At 38.5% G+C, this 16,916-nt stretch overlaps 1 protein-coding gene across 1 annotated transcript; it reads left to right on the forward strand.

Annotated features, from left to right (window-relative positions):
- Positions 1-308: 308 nt before the first annotated feature.
- On the forward strand, positions 309-16,053 carry PHAX (phosphorylated adaptor for RNA export). Its single transcript, XM_052777238.1, has 5 exons — positions 309-480; positions 2,384-3,003; positions 5,305-5,425; positions 7,227-7,310; positions 8,876-16,053. The coding sequence occupies exons 1-5, from the start codon at positions 376-378 to the stop codon at positions 9,143-9,145; spliced, it is 1,200 nt and encodes a 399-aa protein (XP_052633198.1). The 5' UTR covers positions 309-375; the 3' UTR covers positions 9,146-16,053.
- The last annotated feature ends 863 nt before the right edge of the window (positions 16,054-16,916 follow it).

A 16,916-nucleotide genomic window follows, 5' to 3' on the forward strand; every position in this document is an offset into this window, starting at 1 on the left:
GCTGAGGCAACGCGTACGCACGGCCTTGCCGGCCGCCCCGCGCATGCGGTGAAGCTAAGCGGGACGGATTTTCATCTAAACTTATTTCTTTGTGCAGCAACGGCCATTTCCACAACGGCAGCGACAAGACAACGCGCCGGGACGGCGACACGAAACACTTCCGGGACAGTACAACAAGAACAAGATGGCGGCGGCGGGCCGCAGCCCCTTTCCCCCTTTCCGTCTCCTTCCCGCCCGCTCGCCGGCGTTCCCGACACGCACCGCACTCTCCATCACAGCCGCCCGCTCTCCCTATTGGTGAGAGGCGGTCGCCGCGGGCCGCGGCTGCGTCCGCCTCCGGTCCCCCCTCAGGAGTCGCCGCGCTCCGGGGGCGCAATGGCGCTGGAGGCGCGGAGGATGGAGGGCGACGTGGAGGACGGCGAGCTCTCCGACTCGGACTCCGACATGCCCGGCGCCGGCTCCCCCGGGGACCCGCAGCAGGTGAGGAAGGGGACGGGCAGGCGGCGAGGCCCGGGCTTCAGCCGGAGCCGCGCCACCCCTGGCGGCGGGCCGCGGGCCGCGGAAGGCCCAGCCGGGAGAGGCCCGCTGGGGAGCGGGGAGGGCAGAGCCGGGGCGGCGGTACGGCCCGGGCGGCTGGGCCAGGGGGCCCTTCCCCCGGAGTGACTGCTTACCCCGTACCCGGGGCCCGGGAACCGGCTTGTTCCTGCGGTGCCCGTTCATTTGGGAAAACCGCATGCCGTCGCGGGGCGGGGGGGGGGGGGCTTTTGTTGTTGCTGGGCACTGGGTTTGGTGAGCAAAGGAGAGTGCTCACCGGTACCGCTGGTCGCTTCAGGAACAATGCAAACGAGCAGTTGTAAAAACATATGAAAGTAATGAGTGGCGATTACTGCTTTTACTTGACGTTACAACTCTTTTGCGTCCGTGAATTGTTGAAGAGATGTTATTTTTTTTCCCGGTGTCTCATACTGTTTTCACGTTAGAGTGTGTTATGAAGTTAATGAGGAATTTATGGTGGTGTGCAGGCAGGAAAAGATTTCAAAATAAGATAAATCAGCGTATGACACTGTATGTGTAAGGATTTGGGGTTTTTTTTAGTTATTTTGATTATTTGCAATATAGTTCTGGGATGTGTAACAAAATAAATTATTACAGACGGGGGAGTTAATTTATGGAGTTGTTAGTGTTTTGCATTGGAGAATACCTTTTAAATTAAAGGTTTGTATTTCATAACATGGTAATATAAGTCGAAGACTTCTGTTTTGTGTTTGCTAATAGAAGCAAGAAGAAATGGTGCCGTAATGTTAGTGAAAGCAGCAAGCTTAAAGAAAGAATTTTTATTTCGCCTGAAACTGAAGGAAGAGGTCTTATTTTTAAAGATCACAGGATAGCATATAACTTTATGATAGTAAATTAGTTAGGGAAAAACTGGATTTATGAGTAAGGAAAATGCTTAGTGCGGATTAGCACAGACAGCATGGCCAAAAGTTTCCAGCAATAGGGAATAAGAATTCTGGATTATGTTACCCATGGTGCTTTTGCAGGTTATGCAGTTTTGAGCAGGTTTGGCTTTTGTATTTTAGTTTATCTGTCAGGTGTATGGGGAAACAGCATTTCTTGGATATTTTTACAGCAGTGGGATTTTTTTGTGTAAAGTATGTTGAAACCTTTAGGGATTTTGTCTTAATTAAGAAGCCATAATGAGTCTGGCGTGTCTTGTTGGTTTAAAGGAAGAAAACTCCAGTTCTTCTGGAAGGTAGAAGCTGGTACTGCCCCCAGCTGGTCATGTGCTCTCCTGATTGAACCAGAATCACAATACACTATCAGCTTTTCAAAGTCTGAGCAGCATCCGAGTTTTGTGGGTTTGGGTTTGGGTTTTTTGGTCAATTTTTCATCTCGAGCATCTGGGAAAGCTATTGTGGTTGCATATCACTCGTCTTGACCCCTTTCAGACTCTGTAGAGAAATACTGATTTCTATGCTGTTAAAAAAAACTTCTGGTAAGTTGCCATGGTGGTGGTTTGTTTTTGTTTTTGTTTTTTTTTAGTCTTTCATAGAACTGCTATGCATGTTGTGTCTTTGTCCAATTTGGGAATTTTAATAGCTTTTCTAGTCTTGTAATAATTTTAATTTCAGTCAAGAAAGATTACATTAAGTAGATTAGCAACTCCTGATACGTGTTATCTATAGCAGCCATACACAAACATTCAAAATACAGAAGTTTCATAGGATGCTTCTGTCAACTGTAGTCCAAAAGATGCTCGTAGAGGACTGCCCAAACAGTCATGAGTCAGAATTAAGTTCACTAGCTAACCAAATCTTTGGTGTGACTTGATAGCTCTTTTAATTTACAGTTAAATTAATGGACATTTACTTTTTCATTTCAGAAATCACTTGATGGCAATGATTCAGGTAGACCATTCCAGAGCAGCATTTCATCATGTGCACCAAGTGTTCCTTATCGGACAACCAAAAGCGTGGATTCAAGTGATGAAAGCTTTTCTGAATCTGATGATGACAGCTGTCTGTGGAAACGAAAACGACAGAAATGTTTCAACTTTCCTTCTGCTAAATCCGAGCCTTTTCAGCTTAGCCAGAGCCACCAGAAACAAACTGCTCTAGGTGGCAAGAAGGTCAACAACATTTGGGGTGTGGTGCTCCAGGAGCAGAATCAGGATGCGGTGGCTACTGAACTTGGGATTCTGGGCATGGATGGTAGTATTGACAGAAGCAGGCAATCTGAGACTTACAATTATTTATTGGCTAAAAAGCTGATGAAGGAAGCTCAGCAAAAGGAGGCAGAGACTTTAGATAAAGAACTGGATGAATACATGCATGATGACAAGAAAACATTGCCAGCAGAAGACGATAATGGGCAAGGCTTTCCCAAGCGGAAGAGGCCTGTAAAAGATAGACTGGGTGAAAGACAAGAAATGAAATATAAAGGAAGGTATGAGATAACAGAAGAAGATTCAGAGGAAAAAGTGGCAGATGAAATTGCTTATCGGTGAGTTTAATAACAGTATATCTTCACTTCCTTAAGTATTGGTAAACTGTTGATGGAAAATAAGAGGTGAGGGAAAAGCTTTCTTACTGCTAAATATGTAAGATGTCATACCAGATTACAAAAAGCATGAGTGCCTTATATGTATTTCCAAAATCCTGGGATTAAAATGCAGCATTATGTATGGCTGGTGTCTTGTAGCAGCATCCAGTAATACTGTCTAATTTTTTTTTTTTTTTTTTCAAAAGATCCACCAAAATGGTTTGTTATTTGAGAACAATGGCAAGGAAAAATATTGTTTCTCATGATACAGATTTAGTAGTGGCTTTTTTAGGAAATAGTTCGCAGACAGATTTGTTTCCTTAACCAAGTTGCTGCACAGTTGCCTTTGAGCTGGCACTGGCAGCACTGGACTGATGGTGTAAGGGAGGGCATGACTGCAGTCATTCTCACTTAGATTGACTTAAATTGCCACAGTCGTTTTTCAGTAGTGCAAGGGAAGAAAATTATATGAAACAGAGAACAAGAGTTAAAAGATTTAATGATGGTGAGCTTGATGTTTAAATAAAACCTGGGTTCGTTGATAATTTTTGATTTCTTATGTGTGATACTTAGTATTGCCAGATGTTGGCAATAATTAGACAATTACTAATGCTGTTATCAGTTCTTGGTATCTTCTTACTTATGAATTTGAAAACTTTGAGCGTGTCTCTTGTAATAAACTTTGTTATATTGAGCTTCATCAAAATAGAGCAAAAGCCTCTTTTTTCTGATTGTTTATAGTAGCAGTGGTGCTGAACTGCATCAGTAGGGTTGAGGTTGTACACATCACAGCACTGTTGTTCGATCTGTGCTGTGCCATCAGTGCCTGGATTCATAACCTTTTGTTGTGCTGGCCCACACAGTGAACTGAAATCAAAGAGTTTTTCTGACCATCTTGTGCCATTTTTTGCCCTTTACCTCACTCAGTTCATGGTGCAGTGCACAGCTGCTTGTTAAAGCATGCATACAGGAGGATTGTGCAGGGCCAGAATGAACACTTGGTGGGGATTTGACTGTTTAAGCTGCCACTGCTAGTAACAGAAGGTCTATTTAACCAGCTCTCTAAGGAATGCTAGTAATCTTAAAGGTCTCTGCATCTTTGAGAAACATTTCATTCTCTTCCAATAATTCACAATTTAGAACTCAATCCTATAAATATTTTAAGAAAGCATTTGCTTTCTGGTGCTTTATCATTCATTGAACTCAGTGAGGTTAAACACAAAGTATAAAGTTAAGCAGGTAGGGTAATCCTTTTCTTGATTAGGACAATCGTCACTAAAATGTGAGTTTTAACATTTAATTTCAGGTAACTTCAGTCATACAACTGAAGCAGCTGAAGCTAGCCTGGTTGTTCTAAATATCTGTTCACATCTGTGGTCAAACACCTTCTATTATGCAGTCATTGTAACAAATGCAACTTTATAGCACAGTAATGTCACTTGAAGCAATTGGGCTAGACAGCAATTTTCAAGAAATTTTGGTAATGGTGGTGGTCTGCTGATCTGAAAAGTGTAAAACTACTGAGGTGTAGTCCTTGGGACTGTGCTTAATGAGAAGCTTTGACATTAAAAAATGAGAATTTAGCGTATGAACTCTTGCTCTGGACAGGTGGTATTGATTTTGGGGCTTACGATGTGGGAGTACGTACTTTGGCACAGCAAATTGATGCTGTATAAGCCTCTCCCTTCATGCAGACTGACAATGAAAATTTCTGTATGAGGACATTGTTGCTAACAAAAGAATACAATTTAACTCAGGAATATTGCAACTTTTTTTCTTGTTTGCATTTTATAGGTTATCATAGATTAGTCAACAGACTGATGTCATTTTTATTATGTAGGTTTGTCTGAATGACACATGATACAGGGGAACTTTTAAACTTACTATTGTCTCTGGTTAATGGTTGATTTAACTGTAAAAGGTGCTGTAATTTTAACTGTAAATGCACAGCAGAGTTTTATACTTTAATTTCGGAGATTTATACAGGCCTTTGCAGTTTCTTATTTGGTTTAGTCTTCTACACACCAAAAGAAGAAAAATAATTACTCAATGCATTTTCATTGAAACAAATTTTAAAAACGCAAGCTTCAGAAAAAAACTAGCCCTCAGAAGCTGAGTGTTTTGAAATCTGATTCAAGAAGCCATTGAAACACGTTTAAATGTATGGACTCTTTAATTTTAGCACAGTTTTATGTTCCATGGTCAATTTTACTCGAGAAATTATACTGAAAATAAATATGCTTTTTTTTTCCCTCCTCCCAGGCTTTGTGAGCCAAAGAAGGATTTAATTGCCCGAGTAGTGAAAATAATTGGGAAGAGAAAAGCTATCGAACTGCTTATGGAAACAGCTGAAGTGGAACAAAATGGTGGACTGTTCGTAGTGGTAAGGAAAATGTGATATTGTGGGTTTGCGGGGGGGCAGGGCACACACAACTTTTTACTTGTAGAATATTTATGTAGTACTGTTGCACAGCTTTCATGTTGGACAGGTTCTCTCAGAGTTTCATGGCCTTCCAACTTGCATAATAAATACTAGTGTAACCTTCCAGCAGGATTTGAGTAAACAATGAGATGAATGAACCTGGAAATTGCTCAACTTTTTGTACTGAAATTAGTATCTGATTTGCAGTGATAACATCTTATCTGTTACTTTGCCTCCGTTGGGATCTTTCCCTGACAGACTTAAGAGTGAAGGATTCTGAAGCTTGAATAAAAGCTTATAATGTTAGGATCCAGGTGAAGCCCTGGCATGTTGCTTCAGTAAGTCAGGTGGATGTTTGACAGCACTGACCTATTTTCCGGGTTAATCAGCATGCCATCAGAGATCAACATTCTCAGCAGTGAGAGTTTCTAATGTCACATTTGAAGAGTTAATTTTCAAAAGGGAATCTGTTAGCTTTATTAGAGAACCATTGGCTTGTGTATCAGTAGAGCAAAACTGAGTACTGATTTCTGTTACAAATCGTGGTAAAAATCCTATACTTGATGGTTAGGTTATCAGTTTCTTGGTATGTTTTTGTTTCTATTAAATAATGAGCCTCAGTGCAAAAGTTCAGAAGGAAAAAAGTGGGAGGGAACTAGTAAGTACTTTCAGGCATTTGTTTATAATTTACATCTTTTAAGTTCCATCACTGGAAGTAGAGAGGAGAGAAAAGAAACAAACGAACAACCCAGAACAAAGAAAAAAAAATACCCACCCACCCCCCCCCCCCGCCGAAAGGACACAGCTCCTGGTGGCACAGGTTCCTTTGGCTGCAGATCAGAGTACGGTATTTGAGAGGCAGATCATACTGTTTTTCCTGGGATTTTGTGCTGATAGGATGATAGAAGTATGTGGTGTCTGCTGTTTCAAGAACATACTTAAAAATTGACCTTCTCTGTTCTTAGAACTTTTGTATTGTATTTTACTTTGTTATTTAGTAGAAAAGTATCACATTTAATGCAATGCCAGAGCACTGGAGTAACAGTTCAACTTCATGTACTATGAATGGTAATTGAATAATAGTATGATAATTAGTGCTTCTAATTTACAGAGGTTTCAAAGCTGAGTCCATTCATGATTCAGCATGGCACGTTGCACTGCTGCTGTTACAGTGAAAACTGTTGAAGCATGGAAATAATACGTTGTGGGGAGAAACTTTAAAGTACACGTTGTGTTTCATATGCCTTAGGCAGAAATGCAAAATCCTGCAGATATGCACATAGGTTGTAGAATTGCTGAGCAAAACTGAAAAAAAAAAAACCCTGACACCTACATAATTTTATGGAGTTCATTTTTGACATTTTACTGGCCTTATGTCTTTGGGATGTTCTGAATATTTAACCTAGTATATACATTATTGCCGATAGTTGTGAGAGTAGGTAGAATAGTATTTGCGTTTTGTTTCTTCTCTACCAAATCAGATTTAGTATGTAGTTGAACAGTTTGGTATTATGTTCTAAAGCAAATTTTTTGTACCTTCACAGTTTACCTGTCCAAATGTAGCAAGCTGGTTGTTGACCTTCTCATGACTAGTTCAATCACAAATAAAACATAGCCAGGGTTGTTTTTATGTAATACCTAACACAGCAGAACTTAATTTTTTTTATGCTGTCTCACTACAAAGCATTGTCTTAGATGCTATTTTTATGTCAACACTTACGTATTAAGCTTGTTATTACTAATTTACTCTTTCCCTATTAAGAACGGCACTAGGAGAAGAACACCAGGGGGCGTTTATTTAAACCTGCTGAAGAACACGCCTAGCATCAAAGAAGAACAAATCAAGGTAAACTTGTCAAGAGTGCAAATGATTGTCCAAAGTAAATTTTGGTTTTTTTCTACTAGAAATCTTATGATTGAATCTCTCTCATAACTTCTAGTAAGTTTAACTCTATATTCCAACTTCACATTCAAAATACAAGAAGAAAAAAACAACAAAAAAATTAATTGCCATTCACACTGTACAGAGAAAACACCTTTTATGTATTGCCAGTCACAAAAACCTGTTGAGGATGATGAGACTGTAGAGTCTGAAGAGATAAACATTGGATTTTCCTTAATTTGTATATACCTTACAGCAATGTTATCTGCAGTTGTATTTCTGCATTTGGAGTTCTGCATCGTTGTGCATGGATTGAATGGTGTTCTCTTAATAGAATATTTTTGTTCTCCAGCCGTAGCACCAGGCAGGGTTTCCCATTAAGTCAGATACTGCTCTGAACCTAGTCTGAATTGTTCCCTGGCCTCACCTGTGGTGCTCACCAGATCAGTTTTGTCAGCTTGTAAATATTACTGCCTTTCCTTTTAGGGTATGAAATAGACTGAGATGGTATTTTCTTCATTCAGTTAAAACAACTTGGTTTTTTCATGGTGTTTGCCACTTTAATGAAGTTATTATTAAAAGAATGACTCGTTTATTTTGCATGTAGGTGGCCACAGCTCACTCTGTAAATCGTCCTAGCATCGTGTACTGGGAACTGAGAAAGAAATCAACATAAACTGTGATTGTCTGTTTTATGTTTAAAAAAAACAAAACCAAAAAACAACCGTTCATAGCTTACAGTGGTCACAAAAAGTTGCAAGTTTGATCACTTTACCCCATTACAAAAAAAAATAATTTGCCTTTCTACCCCTCTTGCATGCCCTTGTAACTGTGTGTCTCAAGTGCTTAATGAGGCAGCAGTTTTCACTCAATGAACTTGATTGATGGTAAGAGACATCATTTGTCATACAAACCTGTGGGAAAAGTATGTATAATCCTGTCATCATATATAACTCTCACAGATTTGCATACCCTTAGCACTTGACTGGCAGCTTTTGGGGAGAGGCATGTAGTAGCATTTAGCTCTGCTACATGATATTCTACCCCTTGAAATATGGAGGAAACTTATAACAGTCGTATTTTGCCATAGAGAAGATGTTAATGGGGCTCACAAATGTTTGACAGTGAAGATCATGAGACCTGGACTCAAATTTCAATTGTGGAGGAAAAGTTTTCTGAAGTTGTCATAGAACCTTTGGTCGTATTTTCTCTACAGGTCCCTCTATGGCAGCATGACCCTGTGGTCTGTCACCCATTCCTTCCAGTTTTGTATCATCAGCAAACTTGAATTGAAAACTTAGCGATACATACTTACATACAGTTTGAGATAGCTGAGAAATTATGTAATAAAATTATTAATGGGGCATTTTCCTTAAGTGCAGTCTATCTTCCTACTATCAATAATGTGTATATTAGTTAAATATTAGTGAACGGTATTTGTAATAAAAAATTTTTTTTACTTCTTTATATTTTCTTTAGGAAACACTAGTAAAATGAATATGCCAAACTTTTTTTTGTTTTCTTTCAAGGAAATATTCTATCTGGAAAACCAAAAAGAGTATGAAAACAAAAAAGCAGCTAAAAAGAGGAGAATACAAGTTCTAGGGAAGAAGATGAAAAAAGCCATTAAAGGGCTTAACCTGCAAGAATATGATGATGCATCTCGTGAGACTTTTGCTAGTGACACAAATGAGGCTCTGGCTTCCCTGGATGATCTACAGGAGGGTCATCATGAAGCAAAGATGGAACCTGAAGATGTTATTGAAATTGATAACACTCATGATTTGGAGATCTTCTAGTTACTAATATTCTTGATAACAAAGTCACTATAAAACATATTAAATGAGCCTTTGTTATAATCCCATGGCTTCTTGTTTTCATAAGCTGCAGAAACAGGAACTATTTCATGCTGAAGAACATGACATAATTCTTAGCTAAATTTAACAGCATGGAAGATGTTAATTGTCCTATTAATTGTTTGCTGAGTCCTCCAAAGCTGTTAAGATTTTTCTAGATAACAGCTCTGCATCACCAAGTTCCTTAGGAACTTCTTTTATCCACATGTTAGGTTTAGGAATTAAGGCTATGTTTTAACCAAATACATCATATTTAATTTGCTGAAACTAACATAATCATCAAATAAGCGATGCTTCTCATTACAGTTGAACAGAAAAACAGTATAAAGTTAGTCTTGATATAAAGGATTGTGTGTTCTTAACATGGCAGTGTATTGACAAGAATAGCAGTGTTTATAGGATTAAGACCTGTAAAAACAGATTGGTTTGTGGAATAATTTTAATAGTCAATGACCTTTGAATAACAATCTTGTAAATAAGCACTGTTGAGCAATGTATGTTTTAAATTTCTGCAGCAGTCTAATCCTTCGTATTGTAATAGTGGCTTGAGCTTCTTACCTGTTCTGTCTAAACTTTTTCCATTATTAGACACACACACAGCTTACACAATCTTTTTGTTTGAAAACAAATATAACTGAGTGCTTTCTAAGTAGTGAGATTTTAGTAATCTGTGTTCCCCTCAAGGATCTGTAGACTCTACGTGCAAGTATAAACCCTTTACCTTGCAATTCTTGCTTCCATGCTGCTTCTTGTGTGCATTAGGACAAAGTAATGTGCAGCTTGCAGAAGTTCTGAAGTTTTTCTATGCTGACTCTTAAGAAAACAATAGTGCGCAAAAGATGACTTTTTTACTTGATGCAGAAGACTGTTGTGTAGTTTTTAAGTTCAGTTGAAGACAACTTTTATGTTGAATGTTGTTTTTAATATAACTGAAGAACATGTGTGACACTGGTATTTATGATGTCTAAAATACTTGTCACTAATAAGTTGTGTTTTCTGTGACTAGACTCTTGTTTTCCAGTATAATATATTTCTGAAATATTAATGAATTAATTCACTTTCAAACCCAACAACAAACTTCTGCACATAAATTTTGTTCACCTGGAGTCCTTGGATTTCAGAAGCAAAGCATATCACTAAAACACATTAATGAATTTATAACATTGAACAATTCAGTACTGTCAAGAGCTGGTATTTAAAGGACTACAATATTTGAAGAAAGAGTTCTTAAACCTATAGCACATTCTATTATATGTTTTACTAAATTTAATTGGAGTTTTGACTTTGCATTTTTCTGTTCATGTGCCAGAGCTCCCTATTTTTAAGAAGTTACTCATCAGATGTGAAGCATGCCTTTTCAGGTAGTAGTTGCTCTTGCTGAAATAACAAAAGGTTTTGATTTGTTCATTAACTTTCCTAACAAACCTGTGATGATCAGAGTACTAAACTGATAATTCGTGTAAGCGAAACAGAATTTTGTACTATTTAATTAGTTTGGGACTGTACCATTTGATCCTAGTTTGGAGAACTGCTTGGGAATGTCTAAACAATTTTCTGGATAGAATCAGCAAATTTTAATGGTAGTTTAATTTTTTCATTGTGATGTAATTTGCTGCTGATGAGCACTGTGTATTTTTTAAATCTTGATATTTTTAATGTTGATTTCCCAGGTAAGGGGTACTGAAGCAATGTGTAAAGTCTTCTCTTTAACAAAAGGAAGAGGAAGCAGACTGCCCATTCCTTCCTTCCCATGTCTGACTAACTGGCCTTTGCTTATCTTCTGTTTTTTCTCTCTTTTCTATTTTCTTTGGAACAGAGTCCTTTCAAAGGGAAGCTTGTTCAAAATGATGAGCAACTAGTCTTCATTCATATTACACCAGCGATTTCTTTTTCTTTACCTTTGGCATCAGGAAGATTGCATTAAGCAGCACCAGGTTTTGTGTAGCACTGTAGTGGCTGCAGTCGACCTTTGGTTTATTAGTGGAGTCGCGGCGCTGATCCTCCCCTCTCTGCAGCCTGACACAGGCCCCTGCCCTCTTCTGTCGGATATGTCTGCTTGTGCTGGTGTGTGGTGGTGGTGGCCCGGCAGTGGCCACATGGTGAGTCCGTGTGTGACAGTCTGTGTCAGCAAGCCTTGGGTTGAGCATGGGCGGTGCTGGAGCTGAGGAGCCCAGGGCTTTGGAGTCTGGTGCTGCAGCCACCACAGTTTCCAAAGGGACTGATGCAGTTGTACAAGGGTGAGAAAGAACAGGCTGTGACATTCCTTTGTATTGCTATAGATCTGTCTCTTTTGTCCATATCTGACAGGTTGCTGGAAGGTGTTGAGAGGGATGCAGTGGTGGTCATTTTCATCTTCCTCATCAAAGAGCTTTTCATTCCTCCCTCTGTGTTTTCTTCCCCCCAAACTACTGCAAGAGTAGGAAGCATAGGTAAGGGTAGAGGTTTCCTCTCTTAACTCCCACATACTCAACTTGTTTAGTCTATCCTGAGCTGATACTTGCAGAGATAGCAGCTCTGCGGTGCTGGTTAGTGGACTGTGTCTTGCCTGAACTGGATTGTGTGGGCTGTGTTTTGTCTAGGAACAGATACGCCTGGCTGTTGAGAGTTTTAGTAGCTGATGTTTTACAGATAAAAATGCGAATGTAAGAGTTGGGTTTTGTGTTCTTAAGGTTCTCTGATCGGCAGATGTGATTGAGGCATCATGTTTACTGCAAATGTAGACTGCATACTGCCAGGACAAATCTCCCCCTCCATCCCTTAAGTTATAGCAGGGTAATAAGCCATCTCTGTCTTGCCTGAAGCAGACAGTGAAGATGAGGGAAATGTGCTCTGGTTTGAAAACACAAAGCTTGTTTGTAACCAAAGACATTTTTCTTCCTTGTATCCCAAATTCAAATAAGAAAACAATACTTTTTGATATCACAGGAAAAAAATTTATTAATGATTCGGTTTTATAGTGGATCATGAAATCATCACTTTAAGTATAATTATAGTATTACAGGTTTTTCTTCCCCTTCCAAGTAGATGATCTTATTAAAATGTTTTTATGTCCTCTAGGCTTATTAACTCCTACTTGCCAACATTCTCAAGCAGGCATGGACTGACCTAGTGCTTACTGTGATGCTTTGAAAAGAAGATGTGAAGAATAATTTGATTTTAAAGGTAGTGATAGTGAGATCAGAAAGTGTTTTTGTACTGTATGCAGCTTAATAGTTGTCCCATATTCCCAAGGTGCTGCTGGGTGTCTGGAGCAACTTGTATTGAATCCAGTTCCAAACGTCAAGCCAGACAGCAATGCTTTGCTGTTCTCTCTGTACCATCTTCATAATGCTAGCAGGACATTTTATCCTGAACCTTATTACTGTCTAAACCGTGTCTAAATCTTTTATTCTGTTTTTCTTTATTTTGCTCATAATTTAAAAAGAAACAAACCCAAACCTGTGACTGTGACTCCTTTGTTGTGTTATGAGAAATGGCTAGAGACAGGTAGTTGGCACATGTGGGGTTATTCGTTCTACAGATAGGTTTGTTAAGGACTGTATGGTTTCTGAAAGACCTACGAGGAGCCAAAGAGGGAGAGGAGGGAGAAGACAGCAATAACAAGGTATAAAGGTGATGAGAAAAGTGAAGTAAAAAGATACATTTATTATGACATGTGCTGTTATGGAGAAGTTGAATTCCTTGTATTTTGTCAGAGTAAAGGTGTGGAGAGGTAGAGTAGGTAATAAAGGAAACTCAGTTTTTCAAAAGCATTTTTTTTCAATCTCATAAAACTTCGCTATGGTAACCCTCATTACTTTTCCCCCTTAACTTATGCCATCCTCTGCTGCTGCAGTTTTGACATGGAAGTGTCTGCCAGAGGCATTTTTTTTAAAGCTCAGTTTATTTCAATGTATGGAGGAGAATTGTATTCATGGCTCCAGTGAATATGGGCTTGGTACCCCACTCCTGTGCCTAATTCTTACTGGTCAGCAGCAGGTCAAAGATACAAGTCTGTTTCTGAACTACTGTGGTACTTCAGTGATTCTGGGAATATCCAGTCTTAGAGCCTTTTCCATCATAGTTTAAGGGATTCAAGAATGTGGCAGAGACAATGATTGCAATTTCCCAGGACCACCTCTTAGATTCAGGAGGCAGCTGGAGAGCATGTTGCACAGTGACAATCTTTGCAGCAGCTGTGACCTCTTGATGATTTAGACCTACTGCATCCTATCTCATTCATGACCTGTCAGGCCATAGGAAGTTCTTGCAGAACAAATCTTCCCAAAATTTAGTAAGGACATATTTGAAGCATTCTCATCTCCTTATCTGCAATACTGATAGGTGCCACTTTTTCAGAGCTGTGGAAGGAGGAAGGAACACTCAACTGTGATAGATTTAATATGGCCCAGCCAAATACATTTCTAGAATCACAAACATCCAGACCTAAATACTGACAAAAATGAAAACCATATATCTGAACTTGTAACAGGAGACTCTACGCACAAGTTACATATTCTAGATACTGCCTTTTAGGTAACTTTGGGGGTTTGGGGTTTTTTTTTTTTGCTTGAGCAGAGAGATTCATTTTTCAGTTATTTAAAAAGAAACAAAAAATTTTTCTTATCCTGAAAAATTTTCCCAAAAAGAATTTTTTTCCCCTTGAAAGATCATTTTGTGATTCAGTATATCAGCATTCCTGTTTAAAACATCCTTCCTTTGAAAGGTATTCTCATTTTTCCCCAGAAGTCACACTTTTTTAATTTGCCTCCTGAATTTTTCATTTGTTCTATCAGGTTTTTTTCAAATGATAGTAGAGCTATTTACAGTAATTATGTTTGTTATTTAGTTACTACTGATGAGTTTTGCACTGACGGCCTTCAACCACTGGAATGTCTTTATTAGGCATGCAGAACTTCCTGAAATATATACTGGGGCTCTGGAAGACTGTTCTTGGGCACTAGGAAGGACTTTGCCATGGAGAAGAAAGAAAATGCCTCCAAGAAAAAATAGATGCCTTGGGAAATGTTAATTGCTGATATCCTCATACATTCCCATGTTTCCAGATACTGGGCAACTATGATTACTCTTGCATGCAGAAAACTCATGACCTCCTTTTTCCTCTTATAAACAAGCTGGAACAGTGTAGTATGTAGTGTTTAAACGGCATGCAACATTGCACCAAACTCTTATGTGGACTATTTTGTGTACAAAGAAAAGTCAAAAAAACCTGTCTTAATATTGATCTGCTGTCCTTGATAAAGAATATGAGAACCCAAAATATTTTGGAGTCAAGATTTTGGTGGAAAAGCAGAATGTCCATGTAGATGTACAGGAGATAGGTAGCAGCCCAATTGACGTCTCATTCTTTTTAAGTCCTGATGGCTTTCTTCTATTCCTCCTACATCTGCTGGAAGTGACCCTATTCATTTTTCTTTTGTCCTTCTGGAGATATTATGACCCACCTTACCTTTTTTTTTTAACTTGTTTAAGCAGTTCTATTTCTCTGCCTAACTGATACATAAATAAAATACTCTTAACTCCTCTGTAGCAGGGATAAATTATTCCCAAGCCTACTACAGTGAACTAAGATTTTCTGAAGGACGAATTTCTGATCTAAAGTCCCTGACACCTTTTAAAAGAAAATGAGACAAATGCAGAAGGATTCTTGTGAGCCATCACAGAAAGTGTGCTGAAGATCTAAGTGAAGAATAAGCTGAAGTAAATGAAGGTATAAAATAAATAAGCTCCACAAATTACTACAGTTGGTTCCAGCCATCCAAATGTTTTCCCTGTAGAGCTGTCAGCCCAAGCCAGATGCATATATCTAAGAAGAGGTGTCATTCAGTTTTGTCTTAGGATTCTCTTGCCAACTCCTCATTGTGTAAATACCAAATTGTCAAGCTGGATAGTGGCAAGTGGGAAATATAAAGAAAAAAAATCTTTAATTTTGAAAGGGTTTGAGTATTTTATAAGTTTTCCAGAAAGTGTTTTTAATATCCTGGATACCTGTTGACTTTTGCCTTATGTGATACAAGTAAGTTTGTCTACTGTAACATTTGTCTAGATACTTTATTATTGTCTTTTAAAACATGATATACTAAAGCTTTATTTTAGGTCACTCTCTTGAAAAATATGTTTTATCCCAAGTTACTGTATCTTCATATTCTGTTTTGTAGCATACTAACTCTTAAATCCAATGAACAGGAGCTGGCTTCAAAGCTGTAGGTACTTATTAATTGCCATGAAATACAAAATACAAAATTGTCACAAAAACAAATGAGAAGGGCTTTGAAGAATTCTATATAATTACTATCTGTTTAGTTTTGTGTACATAGAAATACTGATCTCCAAATACCAATTGTTATTTTTCCTCAAGTGGTCTCAAATCCAGACAAGTTGCATTTATATTTACTTAGGAAAATATATAGAATATATATAGCACCTTGTTGTTTCTCCCTGCAGAACTTCTGTCACAGTGGATAAAAATCTATGGTTGATACAATCTTCTCTTCTACAGAAGGCAATAAAAATGAGCTAATGCATCATTGCTATTAATGCTAAGTGAGTCTATTTCCCTGCTCTGAAAATATGTAACATTCTCTTGTTCTTTTTTTATTTGGTTTTGATTTTTAATGCTAATACTTTGAGCTATTTTCTGTGAACTGCTTGATTTCTTATATTATCCAGGTTTTCCCCAATGAAAGGCAATCAAGATTAGTTTCTATGCAAAAACATTACAGTACCTCTCAAAAGACTGATGCTTCAGTAAAGTAATTTGTTAATTTTAACAAAATCTTTGGAGGTAAATTGAACCTTTTATGTGATCGGGTTGTCATTTTGCAATAAATTATTGATTGTATAGTGCTCTATTTTAGTGTTTTCAGTTTGGGATGACTACGTCTAAAGAAATCAGAATGCATACATGTGGAAGGAGAATAGTAGTGTCACATTCCTTTTTTTTTTAAGGTTTACTTATAACTATTATTTTGTCAAAATACTTATAACTGGAAGTATGAGAATACCAAGTTCAGTTATGTGACATTTCCCGCAGAAGTTGTCTGACAGTGTGTGGTACCACAATTTAACATCTCAGTCACTTTCCTCTGAGGATTACAAAATGAAGATATTCATGGGTTCCTTTGATTTCTGATGCAGTTGCAGGCTTTTATGCTCCTAGTTTAGCCAAAAGAGTACAAAGCAGATGAATACCTAAGCACTACAGCGGTAAAGCTGTAATCATCTTTGCACTTTTCAGAATGATTGAATGAAAAGAAGAGGGTGCCAGGCAAGCAGGAAAAGAGGGGCCTTTAGGATTCCCTACCCTTTATAGTCAGGTAACTGAATAAATGATTTTTTTCTTGCGTTACTCTCCCTGCCCTGGCAGTCTACCTCCGCTCTCAAGAATTTTCTGTGCTCAGCAGCTAGCTCTGGCAGTATTAATGCCCCCATGAGTTTCCTGTAGAGAGTTAAAAAGCATGTACAGGACAAGCACCATGACAAGCAGCCTGGCCTCTCGGCAAACCATTTCTATCCTCCCTCCCTTTCTTCCTCGCTGCTGTAGTTTTTATAATTTTTCACAGCAGCCCCCAGGCATGTGAATACACAGCAGAAAAATGATTTTGCATGTAGAAGGGAGACATGAGCCTGCTGCAATTTTCTCTGTAAAGCAACTACATAGAGAACAGAGGAGTGTGTATACAAGACAAGCTTTGAAGTAATTCTGAGTTCAAAT

Source organism: Harpia harpyja, chromosome Z (assembly GCF_026419915.1).
Source record: "Harpia harpyja isolate bHarHar1 chromosome Z, bHarHar1 primary haplotype, whole genome shotgun sequence".
Classification (NCBI taxonomy): domain Eukaryota; kingdom Metazoa; phylum Chordata; class Aves; order Accipitriformes; family Accipitridae; genus Harpia; species Harpia harpyja.